The sequence below is a fragment of the Armigeres subalbatus genome, unplaced genomic scaffold, assembly GCF_024139115.2.
Source record: "Armigeres subalbatus isolate Guangzhou_Male unplaced genomic scaffold, GZ_Asu_2 Contig1836, whole genome shotgun sequence".
Classification (NCBI taxonomy): Eukaryota; Metazoa; Arthropoda; class Insecta; order Diptera; family Culicidae; genus Armigeres; species Armigeres subalbatus.
Genome location: NW_026942657.1, coordinates 204141 through 218617, shown reverse-complemented (window position 1 = coordinate 218617; position 14477 = coordinate 204141). Strand labels below are relative to the sequence as shown.

The 14477-nt window shown below is 39.9% G+C and overlaps 1 protein-coding gene across 1 annotated transcript in view; it reads left to right on the top strand.

Moving 5' to 3' along the window:
- The first annotated feature begins 259 nt into the window (after nucleotides 1-259).
- Nucleotides 260-14477, top strand: part of LOC134203402 (sodium-dependent nutrient amino acid transporter 1-like) — a 34360-nt gene continuing 20142 nt past the window's right edge. Inside the window, exon 1 of the mRNA XM_062678273.1 lies at nucleotides 260-812. Coding sequence (XP_062534257.1) covers nucleotides 726-812 — 87 coding nt within the window. The 5' untranslated portion in view covers nucleotides 260-725. The remainder of the gene's footprint in view (nucleotides 813-14477) is intronic.

Genomic DNA, 14477 nt, shown 5'->3' with positions numbered 1-14477 from the left:
TGAGCTGAGAGCTCGAGCCAGAAAACCCCAACCCAGCGGAAACGATCTGCGGGGGTTGCATACAAGCACGCTCTCTCGGCGTAAAGCTCATTGCAATGCAACGAATCCGTTAGTTGGTTTAGAGGGTGGTGGGGTCATCTGCAACGACTAGGCAAACAAAATTCCCGCGTGCGATCGTTCGCGGTTTCTCTCAGCTCAAAAGTGGCGCGCGCGAAAACTGAATCCATCCGAGGCAGTTTTGCTCCAGGTAGCGGCGAGATCGGTCACTAAAAATTTGAATCTGAAGGGTGCGTTGCGTGAACTATCAGATCACCAACAGAAAAGATTCATTCGAGCGTTTAGAATTTGGATTTTATTGTTCTAGTTTGGATTTGGTTTCAACACTTTACGACAGGTGATTGGAACGCGTGAAGGTGCGCGGGAGATTGCATTTGCGCAGGCACGTGTCGCAGATTTTTGAATGCACCTGTCGGGTGCCGGCCGTTGTGGACGCAAAGAAGTGATGCAGCAACAACAAAAATAGTGTGACAAGTGCCAAATTTTCCAACCAGTGAATTGCGGTTGTTACTATTGATGCATGATTTATTATATCACCGAGAGAAGTGTGGAAAAGTGAATAAAATATAGAGGAAATTGCGCGCCGTAGGAGCAAAGATCAAGAGTGAAAGGTTTTTCGGTGGTGGTTGAAGAGTAGTCAAACTGTAACGGCTAGAAGCGAATGAAAGATGGAGAACAACGCTTACATCGGCGAGGAAACCGGGCAGACTCGAATCGAGGGAATTACCGTGACAAATGGAAGTATTATTTACCAGGTATGTAATTGCTCTGTCGCAAACAACGACAAATGAAATGTGGTTTTATTATGCATATTTGGTCATCATTGCGTTCATTTTTTTATGACTTGTTACCGTCTGGATTTTTTTCTTCCAAAGATTTACGAATTCAATGTTTATTTTTGACTTTCTCGTACATTGAAGGTACGTAAAAGCTCACTTTAAACTTGATCTTTTTTATGATATGCTAACAGTGACCATTTTTATATTTCTAAAATAAATGTGCTGATTTCTATATTAAATGGATGTGCTTCGTGTCCGTGTGGTTAGTGTCGACAGGCATTCAATTCTATTTTAGTGCGGAGTGTGGGTTCGATTCCCACATTAGTCGCAAAACTTTTCACAAGAAAAAGTATTCGACAGAGCCAATGAACGTTGCATGCTGATACATTGTCTAGTGTGGTGCTTCCTTCAAAGAGCGAAATACTCTCTGCAGGCATTGAACATTTTATAATATTGAACGGGTGCTATAGGGTTAAAGCAGGCATTTTTGCCTTTTCGTCATAGTCTCGAAAACCAATGAAAGAGACACTTTTTTGCCAAACTCATCTGTACCTCAGGAGCTCAGGAGAAACGTTCTTCTATAGTGGAATTCTAGCAAATGGACTTTACTTTCGTTGGTTTTAGCCCTTACGACGATGGCCGAAAATGCCTGCCGTTTCCCTACCTACCCAAATCTCATAAATCAAATCCTGGTGCAAGGATTTTTTTGGGGTTACGAAAGAATAAAATGATTCTAGCTACAGAAAAGAAAATTTTGGTTCCAAAGCGTCTACTTACGCATTATTATTTATTAGTTGAACCTAAATTGATCTTTGTTCTGAATACAGAAATAAAAAAAAATACGAAGAGCAAATATGGAAAACAGATCGCATATCTGCATATAATTATTCCAATTTTCCATAACAGGGGAGAATGATGATGAAGCCGCATTGAATGAAAAATGTTCTCAGCCAGCAGGGAAAACCTTCCTGTTAGGATGATGCAATTTTGCTGAATAAAACTAGCATACGTAGCAAATGTAACACCAGTTAGAAATAAATCACCATTGACAACTGACATATCAGCAAGAGAAAATTCCAGGTTATTTGTTGATAGATTATTTGCTCAGAGGGAGAACGGTGCATCATGGTTAAATATAGTGAAGAATGGGATAGTCAGTGTCTTTGGATCGAGTTCAAAAACAATAATACAGTTGATATCCCATTGTTGCATTTAAAGCGGACCAGTGATATACAAATCGGAAACATTACACAGGTATGTTGCTAACTTCAATGGGTATAATGGTCCCTGTGAGATTCTTTTGGGACTTCCGCAAAGCACTCATCGATTTAAATTTTTAAATGTTTTCGTATTATTTAGAAGGAGAAAAATCAACAGTGCGAACGTCAATCACAAATGGGACATAACTGCCTATATGAAGATCGGGCTAAAAAGAATGTAATGTGATATTCTAAGTTGCTCGTTATTGGGCCGCCAATCGTCAGTCCTTCTGTAAACCGGCCGCAAGCGCGGCTGCATCTCTTGTACCACCAGCCAGCGAGAGCGGGGTCTGCCCGATAAACGTCACTTTTGTTGTCCCTCTGCTGGCATACATACAACTTGGCAAAGCCCACTTTAATATGCGACATTTGACCAGCCTGTTGAAGGCTGCATTTTTTTACGCTCGGTATAGCTCGTACTTTGTGCGTTTCCGTGAATGGATTGTTCGAAAATTAAACCGAGAGAGTAAATAACTTTCATATTTTTTCAATGGTTTTTAGAAATACTTTTAACCAAACTTTGTGATAAGGACGTGCAAATGTTAAACTATGGTTTTATCCTGCAATCCACTGGAAAATTCCATGCACAAATTTATTAAGCAGTCGGGTAAGCAAATGTTTACAGAAACTCTCTAAAGAATCTCAGCAAAGAAGAATGCTAGTGATTGCGATTTGGTTGTCGAATTTCAATCGCGATTCGCTGATTGGGCAACAACCCCGGCCTCGTATTTGCATTTAATTTTGATGCATGACTACTTTTTAGTTGGGTCTAGGTTCAACTAGCGGAAACCCAGCTAAAATGTGACCCAAGTATTGAAATCCCAACCAGCGAATTGTGACTGTAATAATTAACGAATGCAACCTAGATCCACTACGAATTCATATAGTGCGATTGAGCATAGGTGGGACGCCAGTCAGAAAAATGGCGTTATTGTGGAAGTGATCAAAGTGATCACAATTCTGTGCTGTAGGACATCCATATGCATAGAACAATGTCTGAGTTTCTTCCTCTGCGTTGATGAGACGCCCGCTAGAGAAATAGTATTCTTGTGGATAGGAATGATCACAATTCTGCGTGGTGGGACAACAGAGCCTGATTAAAATGCTGTGCGGTGGGACACCTGCGTATATATGGCTTGAATTTATCACAATTATTCGTATGCATGTAACAATGTCTGAGTTTCTTATTCTGATTGATAAGCCCGCAAGAGAAATAGTGGAATTGGGGATCGGAATGGTCACAAGTCTACATGGTAGGACTTCCGTATGAACGAAAAAATGCCAATATTTCTTTCTCTGCGCTGGTGAGACACCCACAAGAAAAATAACGTTATTACTGATCGAAATCATCACAATTTTGTCCAGTGAAACATACATATGTATGGAACAATGTTTGAGTTTCTTCCTCTGTGTTGAAAAAAATGTATTATTGTGGATACGAATGATCACAATTCTGCGTGTTGGGACACTCGAGTAATTATGAATCGAAATTATCACAATTTTGCATGGTGGGACATCCGTGTGCATGGAACAATGCCCAAGCTTCTTCTTCCGGATTGGCGAGATGCCCACAAGAAAAATAGAATTGATGCGGATCGAAAACACACAATTCTACGCGGTGGGACAACCTTACACTCAGCGAACTGGACTATCGAAATTCATAACTGGCGCCTTATGAATCTTTGACTGATTATTCCACCAACAGTGCTTCTTATACGCAGTTACCTTCCCGAGGAGTATTTAAGCGTCGATGGGCGTATGGTGTACATACATGCCTCCCGACCCCAACGTCCATGGTTCGAACCCAGTCCTGCCACACTTTACTTTTTGTAAAATGAAAATCATCATTCATAAGGCAACATATTGAAATTCATACCGATTCCTTGTGGCAAATTTTCATAAGGCGTTTGATTGAAAATTATACGTCCGTTTCCCGCAGTGTATGCATGGAAGGGTGTCTGAATTTCTCCTTCGGTGTTGAGAAAAATGTGTGAATCGGAATGATCACAATAATAGTGGGACATCCGTATGCATGGAACAATGTCTGAGTATCTTCCTTTGAGTTGGTGAGACGCAAGGGGCGAGTAACTCTAAACTTTGCGATAATATCATTCGTTGCCTCGCAATAGTATTTCGTGATATTTCTAGTATCCACGATTTTCGTCAAACAATGAAACGGTTGCTAGTTCGGTTGTTATGGCGTTGTGAGTTAGTTAATAAAATACAGTGCCCCCCCGTATAGGAAACACCTGAATTCTACCTTCTACAGATTCTAGAAAACTTTCAAACCGCATTTTATGTTTCTAATACCATCAAACCAAAACGTGGGCCCCAAAGGTGGCTCAAAAAGTGATAGTAATAGAAATAATTTTTCAGTTTTTTTTTAATAATTTAAAGGAGACTGAAATCATGGGTTGCCTAAAACTGGGTGGACTGTATCGACTGGGTGGCGTTGTGTTTCATGCTTTCCCTATCAGGGCTCTTAGATCAATTTATCGTAGATACGACGTAGTTTTTCGCTAGTATTTGTTAGTATTTTTGGATACTGTCGAAAGTTTAGAGTTAGCTGCCCCTTGGTGAGACGTTATTTCACATGCGAGCATTTTACCACACAGATGATCAATTCAGTGTGGTAAAATGCTCGCATGTGAAATAATAGTGTCTAAGCTATCTTGTCTGCGTTAATATAACTAAACACAACAAAACTTCGGGTAAACTAAAGTACAAAAATAAAAGTAATTGAAATCGTTTGGCGTGACGATGATGTTTTGATTTACTAAAAAATGACAGATCATTGATGACCAAAACGTTATAGTTTTAACCTGTGGCTTCCAGCCTTTTCAGGGTAGTGACCCTCTTTTTTTAGAAGCGAGGATGCATTTACGCACTAGGCTAATACACTTTCGTAGTAATTGCACACAATTCTCGCTTAACTTTTCAAAAGGTCCTAAGTAACATTTTTTTCATGAATTAATTTGAGTATTGCAATTAACCGAACAGCTACCGGAGGAGTGGAAGGAAGGGGTTATATGCCCCATCTACAAGAAAGGCGGCAAACTGGAGTGTGAGAACTTTCGAGCGATCACCATCCTTAATGCCGCCTACAAAGTGATATCCCAGATCATCTTCCGTTGTCTGTCACCATTAGTGAACGAGTTCGTGTGAAGTTATCAAGCCGGCTTCGTTGACGCCCGCTCGACAACGGATCAGATCTTTACTGTACGGCAAATCCTTCAAAAATGCCGTGAATACCAGGTCCCAACGCACCATCTGTTCGTTGATTTCAAGGCGGCATACGACAGTATAGACCGTGTAGAGCTATGGAAATTTATGGACGAGAACAGCTTCCCTGGGAAGCTTACCAGACTGATCAAAGCAACGGTGGAAGGTGTGCAAAACTGTGTGAAGATCTCAGGCGAACACTCCTGTTCGTTCGAATCGCGCCGGGGACTAAGACAAGGTGATGGACTTTCGTGCCTGTTGTTCAACATTGCGCTAGAAGGTGTCATGCGGAGAGCCGGATGTAACAGCCGAGGTACGATTTTCAACAGATTCAGTCAATTTATTTGCTTCGCGGATGACATGGACATTGTCGGCCGAACATTTGCAAAGGTGGCAGAACTGTACACCCGCCTGAAACGTGAAGCAACAAAAGTTGGACTAGTGGTGAATGCGTCAAAGACAAAGTACATGCTTGTGACCGGAACCGAGCGCGACAGGGCCCGCCTGGGAAGCAGTGTTACGATAGACGAGGATACCTTCGAGGTGGTCGAGGAATTCGTCTACCTCGGATCCTTGCTAACGGCTGACAACAACGTTAGTCGAGAAATACGAAGGCGCATCATCTGTGGAAGTCGGGCCTACTACGGGCTCCAGAAGAAACTGCGGTCGAAAAAGATTCGCCACCGCACCAAATGTGTCATGTACAAGACGCTTATAAGACCGGTTGTCCTCTACGGACATGAAACATGGACAATGCTCGAGGAGGACTTGCAAGCACTCGGAGTATTCGAGAGACGGGTGCTTAGGACCATCTTTGGCGGTGTGCAAGAAGACGGTGTGTGGCGGCGAAGAATGAACCACAAGCACGCCCAGCTCTACGGCGAACCCAGTATCCAGAAGGTAGCTAAAGCCGGAAGGGTACGATGGACAGAACATGTTGCAAGAATGCCAGACAGTAACCCTGCAAAGATGGTGTTCGCGTCCGATCCTGCAGGTACGAGACGGCGTAGAGCGCAGCGAGCGAGGTGGGCAGAACAGCTGTGCAAAACGACTTGGCGAGCGTGGGGCGTATCCGAGGATGGAGAGATGCGGCCTCGAACCGTGTATTGTGGCGTCAAATTATTGATTCAGTGTTATCTTTCTAGATGTTAACTAAATAAATGAAAAATTAATTTATTGGATTCTTAAAATTCTTTAAAAATATCCAACAATCATTTAAACTGGCTCCTCTATTTTATGTGATTTATTGTAAAAATACTTCTTTTAGCACCATGTTTACTACATTTGATTCTGTTGCCGAATATACGCCCTTTAAAACACCATTACAAGCGCCTATATTAGGCGCCCCTTCTAAAAATAAGCGACTAACTAGCTTTAATTTTACAACTACAGCATTGTATGTTATACTTTCGGGTTATTCAAATATGACGTCCATCATTTTTAGATTTTTTTGCGTGCAAGTGGCGTTAAAAAAACACAAGTGTACATCGGGAAAAGCCAGGCTACTGATGTCCTATTGTTTAGCCCATCGCCAATTCGTAGCCAGGATGTCCCGGGCGCAAATTATTTTTCATACTCTGTTTCAATGATGACAGCGGGCAATGTTACCGAGCTTGTCACAGGCTTGGAAAAAGCGTTAATGCAGCGTCACCGCGCCGATACACACCAGCGTTATTTAACGGCGCGTGGACATCATCCCTAAAAGGGGGGTTGAAAAACTAAGAAAAAATACTTACGTAATTAGTGTACGGCCCCTTACTAGCTAAACGCATATTCTTGGGTCAAGTTTCCATAAAATTTGGTTTTAGACTCTGTCTAATCCGATCGGCAACGTATCCAACTTAATACTACTGTCCAGTGTCCATTCGTATGTGATGATTCACAATCGTATTTGTTTCAGCTTGCATATGAAGTGATGCGCAGTGGATGCACTTGCATTAGCCGAGCCAGATCGCACCGAAGAATGTATCGGTAATTTTGTCGTTGATCCGTAGACAAATTGTTTAAGATCCGTCCTAAAACGTTTCGGCAAGTTTTTGTTGCCTTCAAACTGGCTGAAATGTTGGGACAGTTCTTAAACGGTTGTTCTAAATATATCCCGACTGTAAAGCCGAAAACTCGCAAATAGTTCTACACAAACAGTCGAACTCTCAATCTACTAACTATGATTTAAAAAAAAAATGCAGACAAAATCACGAAAGGTTCACATAGAAATCATATTCTTGAACTAATGTTTGAAATGTGCATGACAGTAATGCTTTCTAGTATAGTCATCAGCGTGGCGCGGTCACGGCCATGATAAACAGTATAGTCTGAGACATTTACGTGGCCAATTGTGTCGAATCAATAAAGATTCCATTATGGTCAATTTAGAGGCAGGTTAATACTAGTTTTGATAATTTCGGCATCGGACACAAAGTGAGATGGAAATTGATTTTATTGGTCTTTTTTCATAAGAAATGTTCAAATCAAAGCAAACAGGAGGTTGGAAAAGTGAAGAAAAAATGGAATCAATTGGTATATCAAAACTCATATAGGTATCGAATCAATCAAACCTGCCGACACAGTACTGCATCCTGTTTGGTTATTTATTTTAGCCCATTGAATAAAAATATTACGAAAATGGCAGAAGAATGACAAATACTCAATTTTACACAGAAGCCAGTTTTAACGCTGGGGACACTATACATAAATCAGTGGCCCCAGTGTAACTTTAATGTTTGCTCAGAAATGTAGTGTGAACGCTACCACGATTGATTTCATTTGTTTACTCACTGGAGCCTCATGGAGCCACTGGAGCCTATGAAATCTGTAGAAGCTATTATTGAGCAGAGTTCCAATTGTGAGGCATTGCTGGTCGCTGTTGTTCTGCTTAACTTCCACCCAGAAACGGCTTGAATAGGACCGTTGGAATAGATTATACCTGAGCCAGGCAAAATAGTTAATGACTCTTGAGTAAATATGTTGTATATTATCATTGCATTGTTTCAACAGATATAAATTTCATTGATTGCAGGATTGATTCTCCGTGCTAAGTTGAAGTGCACAAAACTCTAAATAAACCGGCGCCAATAACTACGCACGCCCTTTCAATTCAATTTGAGACCACTCCAAATGAATTCGAACACGCTTGATAATAGTTCAATCCAATCTGGCAGCAGCGTGGCGCACGCGTCCCTAGTCACGTTGGAATCACCAGTGCGAAAGCTCTCAAGAGCGACTGGACGGCGATCAATGTATTCTCTAATGCCATCGCCGTCAAAACAAAACAACTTTGTCTAATTGTCTATCACTTGAAAAATTGATGTCAAATGATGTATTACCGTTCAGGATTCGGCGGGTTTTCTTATATTTATTGAGAGAGGGTTTTTGCTGAACACATTTACTGAAATTCAATAACAAGATACTTTGGTATAGAAAGTACAGGACAAATTCCAGGGAAAACAGATTTGCTCGTTTGTTTTCAAAATTCACGGTTCTTTCAATGTTGTCGTAAAAATACACTTTCTCGAATATACATTTTTGAATTTTCTAAAATTTATTTCTAGAGGTCAAAATGTTAATGTTTTTCTTCCATATAAGTGTATGAACAGTAAGCAGCATGTTTGAATTCAGACACTTTATATCCGTATAATGTTTCAATTATTGAATTTTCACTTTGGTGGCGGTCACGGCAGCAGAAGCGCGTCATTCACGTCCGTGAACCAATCACTCAACGGAGGTAATCGTTGGCGAATCTGGTAATCAACGGCGTCTGTAGCGGCGAACCATCAGAAGGCGGTTGCGCGATCAAGTGATTGCTGTAAGTGAGGCACATAAATTAAAATAAATCGGTTCTTTTCAAGACCATCGTTACTTATATTTGGAAAAAAGGTAGAGTTGAGATGATTTTTCCAGATTTTTGCAACTTCTCCAGTGAATTTTTTTCTGTTCGGTTATGTACTGTCCTGTCAGCGTGATTCTGTGTTATGTGCTGTCCTGTCAGTGATTCAAAATGTGTATTGTTGAGAAGACTAACAAGTGAAAGTTGATTCTAAACGAACTTTTTTCCTAGATCACTTGGCGTCGTTGGCGAAATCATGGCGTCAATGTCCGTCCGAGCAGCGGCCATCGACGGGTGGTTGCTGCAGTGACTGGAAATAAAATAGGTTTCGAAATGAATTTTACTCAAAATGCAAAACATAATCGCTCGCCTACGGCAGAATGTTTTCATCGATAGAAGAATCTCAAGTACCTACGTGCCGAACAAATGACGCTTCAATGATTTTATTCGTACAGTGACTGAAGGAAATCCGATGGCGTCAGTATTGGTGGTCGTCTGCAGCTGGTCGCTGCAGATTTTTTTTCGAACGGGATTCAATTTTTGTTCAGTCGCCATGCGAATTTATTTCGGCGCTTCTCTCCGATACGTTTGTGATTCCGTTACCGACGGCATCGTTGCGATCGAGCTGTCTGCCATTGTCAAGCGATTGTGCTGTAAAATATAAGAAACATTCACTCAGATTAACAAATGGTGGTCCTGAAAATTGAATTATTTTCAATAATGCACATTTTAAATCACTAATAGCAACAAATCCAAACTAAGAGTTTTGCTAAAAAAAATTCAGTTTTCAATAGCCAAACCGATGAAAACGTCACCATAGTAAAGACATCTTAGGAAGTTGTCCGCGAATAAATTTATTGCAACGCCCGACGCCCGTTTGTATTGTGATGAATATTTGTCTCGGATCAACTTCCCCCTTAACAAATCATGGCCCTGACTAACAAAATCAAAGTTAGTATCTTGTGAGAAAAGATTTCACTGGATATGTATTTGATAAGTCACAGCCTTTAACTTTCTTCGGAATATTAAGGTGGTCGTGACAAGAACCGTTTTATTTTCTATAATATCTCCAATCACTATCAGTAACCACTCAATAGGTCAAATCCTGCGAGACAAATCTGGCTTGAAAGCTGCTTCCAGATCACTCACTTCTGCAAACGTCACCGATGCGAAAAAAATCACCACCGTCCAGAAAATCTCAATTAATAAACGACAAGACTGCCGAAGCGGTGCCCACACCATCGCGATGCATCGCCACACCGATGGAACTGCTCTTCGATGAAACTAATAACAAAATGACGCGCAGTCGCGAGATAGTAGCTTTCTTGTATTCCATGAAGTAACACCATAAGCCCCGCCCTTTTGGTGAACGATTTTGATTACGCATTTCCATATTCACTGTTAGGGCGGGGCTAATGACCGACCGCCTTCTTTTTCTTTGTGCATAAAAAGATCCTTGTTTCACGTGCGCACGTTATTTTCGTTCGAGATTTAAAGGAGGACAGTCGACGGCGTTTGGTAGCGGTTCTATCCGCAATAGGTAGCAGCGGCATCACTGGTAGTCATCGATGGTAGAGAGGCGTAATACACTTTCGTAGTAATTGCACACAATTCTCGCTTAACTTTTCAAAAGGTCCTAAGTAACATTTTTTTCATGAATTAATTTGAGTATTGCAATTAATCGAACAGCTACCGGAGGAGTGGAAGGAAGGGGTTATATGCCCCATCTACAAGAAAGGCGGCAAACTGGAGTGTGAGAACTTTCGAGCGATCATTGGATGGCCAGTCCTTCAGCTTTTAAGTTAGATTTTTCTCGCAACATTCAAACTATTAAACACACAAACTGATGGTGACTACAGAAACACATTGTTGAAAATAAATCGGTGCTTGGCACAACCAATATTATTATATATTCGGAAAAAGTTAAAGACAGTACACTGTGATATTGTGGCATTGAGAATTAATCGATCCTTTTCATAATCCGAGCGAACATTTTCAAAGTACAAACCATAATCACTTGAAGCGCATCGGTGCGAGATGTTACAATAAGCTAATTCGCATGGTGACTGAAGGAAATATAATCGGTAGTATCGGTTCGAGTGGCGGCCGTCGGCAAGTGGTTGACAAGAAAATGTATTGAATATAGGGGAAACCGCCAAATGTTGAACGGTTAATTTTGTCGCCTATTATTGAACTTTCATAAGAAATGCACGTGCGTTCAACAATAAGCGAAGAAATTAACCGTTCAACATTTGGCGAATTACCCTAATAGCGTAATTATCGATTTGGCTGTTGTCCGCGTAAGTGAAATTGACTCGCAAGATGCTAACTTTAGTTCTGTTGCTTTCAGTAATTGGACATTAGGGTGCCAACGGAATGTATGGGAAAAAAATGTCATCGAGTTTCAAAAACGACATTGCTCACAAGTTTCATTATCCCAAAATGTCCGATTGAGCTCAAATTTTGCATAGAGGTCATATGCAAAATTTGGGCTCAATCGGACATGATTTAGAGGTGCCTAAAATTCATCAAAGTTTCGAAATTTTTACCCGTGAAAATTTTCCCAAGGAAAAGTCGAAAATCGAATTTTTGTTAAAATTCGTTTTTGGGACTTGGAATTTTTTCAGATGATGAAATTTGTTTTCTTCGAATTTTAACACCGGACGAAACGCAGACGTTTTCGTAGCCAAAAATACCCCCCTATGCAAAATTTGAGCTAAATTTGACATGACTTAGGAGTGCTCAAAATTAATGAAGACTTTATTTTTTTTTTCACTAGAGGGAAATAATTTTTTTTGTTTCTTGATGCCAAAGGACTCAAAATGCATGAAACTTTGAGAATTAATTGTTTGAGAAAAATCGACTGTTTTCGGATTTTGAAATAATTTCTTATGGCGTAAACAATTTTTCATCGAATTTTAAACCGGACGGTACGCAAACAGCTCAAAATCTTTCTATCAAAATTTTAATTTTTTGGTAACTTTGAAAACTTTTGATCAGATTTGCGGAGAAAATTATCAGATTGCAATGTTTATTACACTGAGGTTTATTTTTTTTCCAAAAAAAAATAATTCTCAATGTTTCATGCATTTTGAGTCCTTTGGCATCAATAAACAAAAAAAATATTTCCACCTTATGAGAAAAAAAGTTTTGGATTATTTTGAGCACCCCTAAATCATGTCCAATTTAGCTCAAATTTTACATAGGAGGATATTTTTGGCTACAAAAACGTCTGCGTACCGTCCGGTGTTAAAATTCAATGAAATACATTTTCATCATCTGAAAAAAAGTCCCAAAAAAAGAGAAAAAAATCGATTTCTTTCCAAAAAAAAAAACTGACGTTGAAATAACGTCAGATCTCAACGTTTCATGCATTTCTAAGTCATTTGACATCAAAAACAAAAAATATCGATTTTCGATTTTTCCTTTGGTCCCCCCTTGGGAAAATTATCATTGGTAAAAATGTCAAAACTTTGATGAATTTTAGGCACCCGTAAATCATGTCCGATTGAGCTCAAATTTTGCGTAGGGTCATATTTTGGGGTAATAAAACTTGTGAGTGTAGGGAAGCGCACGGATTAAAATAAATAAATACATCCCGCATGGAAGTATGTCTAAATGCGAACAGGAATCTACCTCATTAGGGTCTGTTCACAAATTACGTAACGCAAAAATCCGAGTTTTTGACCCCCTCCCTCCCCCTCGTAACAAAAAGTAACATTTTTGGTACCCCCTCCCTCCCCCATGTAACGCGTAACTGTGAAAATTTTAAAGGCAGATTTTTTCCCTTCTCTGAAGCATTTGGGTTTTGGTATTTTTTGAACACTGTTAGAATAGGGACGGCACATAATCAAAAATCAAGGATATCAAGAATGCAGCTAGTAGAAATGAAAATAGAATTTGCGCTCATAACCATTTACATAGTTTTGCAGAACTGTGGTGTCGAGAAATACAATATTCGCTTGGTATTTTTACGCATATTAGTCCCGCTATGTCAGCATGCTGGATTTCGATAATGACTAATATATAATATAATATAATATAATATACGATAACGATAAACAGCAATTACTTCAATCAGTGATTAAAAAAAGACATTCAAATAAATTTTTATTCGCGTTATGCGTAACATAGGACCCACCCCCTCCCCCACCTTTTAGTGTAACAAAGTATAACGCATATTGGACCTCCCCCCTCCCCCCCGAAGCGTTACGTAATTTGTGAACAGACCCTTAAGACGCCAACCCATGAATGTGTCACGGGTTTCATTTTATCCATTGCACATTTGAGCATAATCACCATTTTGTTTTCAAACCGCTAGTCGAAAGCACATCCTTCGTCGATCCCCTCACCTATAAAATAAATTCGACGAGCTAAACCGAAACGGCAATAACGGTTATAACTTCCCTCGCGGGTTTTTCTCGTCGCCATTTTTTTATCTCTGTAGTTGCGCTGTGCAGGATTGTCAAAGGAATCTCCACAGTGAAAACATTTCCGCAGTATTTCCAGCAGGACTCCTGAAAAAATTCCCGTATAAGAAACTCTCAAAGTAAGATTGAAATGAGATTATATAAAAATATTAATAATAATAATTGAGAAGAATCGGAACAAAGATTATTTATTCCAAAAAGGCAGGTACAGGCGAGGATGATAGATGAATACATTTGAATCGCAGTAGGCATAAGGTATTCAAAATAGATGGTGTAATTGAATGGGCATGATAAAAGATAAATGGGTTAGATCGGAGTAGGCGTAGGATATTTGAAAACAGATGGTGTGAATGAACGAGTAGAATTCAAACAATGGAATTCAATCGCAGCAAGCATAGGATATTTGAAAATGAAGCGGTGTGATTGAATTCGAAAAATATTGGAATCGCGGCAGGCTTAGGAGATTAGCTTCAGTTTGTTGGACGATTTGAAGTGGAATAAACGTGTTTCCAAACAAGTGCAAAACAAATTATTTATCAAGTCCGATTATTAAAAAAAAAAGTCACGACATTGGCGCTAGTGCTCCCGAGGAATCTAAAAAGAAGTAAGTGGGATAATTGATTTTAAATAACGTGCGCTTTCCTACAGAGAGCAATGTCGTTTTTGACGTAAACTACGTCTAAGGGGAAGACTCAGATACAGGGTGTAAAACCGAAATTTCCAAATTCGAGACCGTCACGAAATTAGGATAGATTTCAAACGCTAATAGCGTCTTTATCTTTCGATGGATTTTCGACATTTGCTTATCAATCGATTCAGAAACTCTCCAGCAATTTGTCAATTATATTGATACTATTGATTATCAACGTTAAACTATTGAAAATGTTGTTTCTTTCCAAACCGGGTG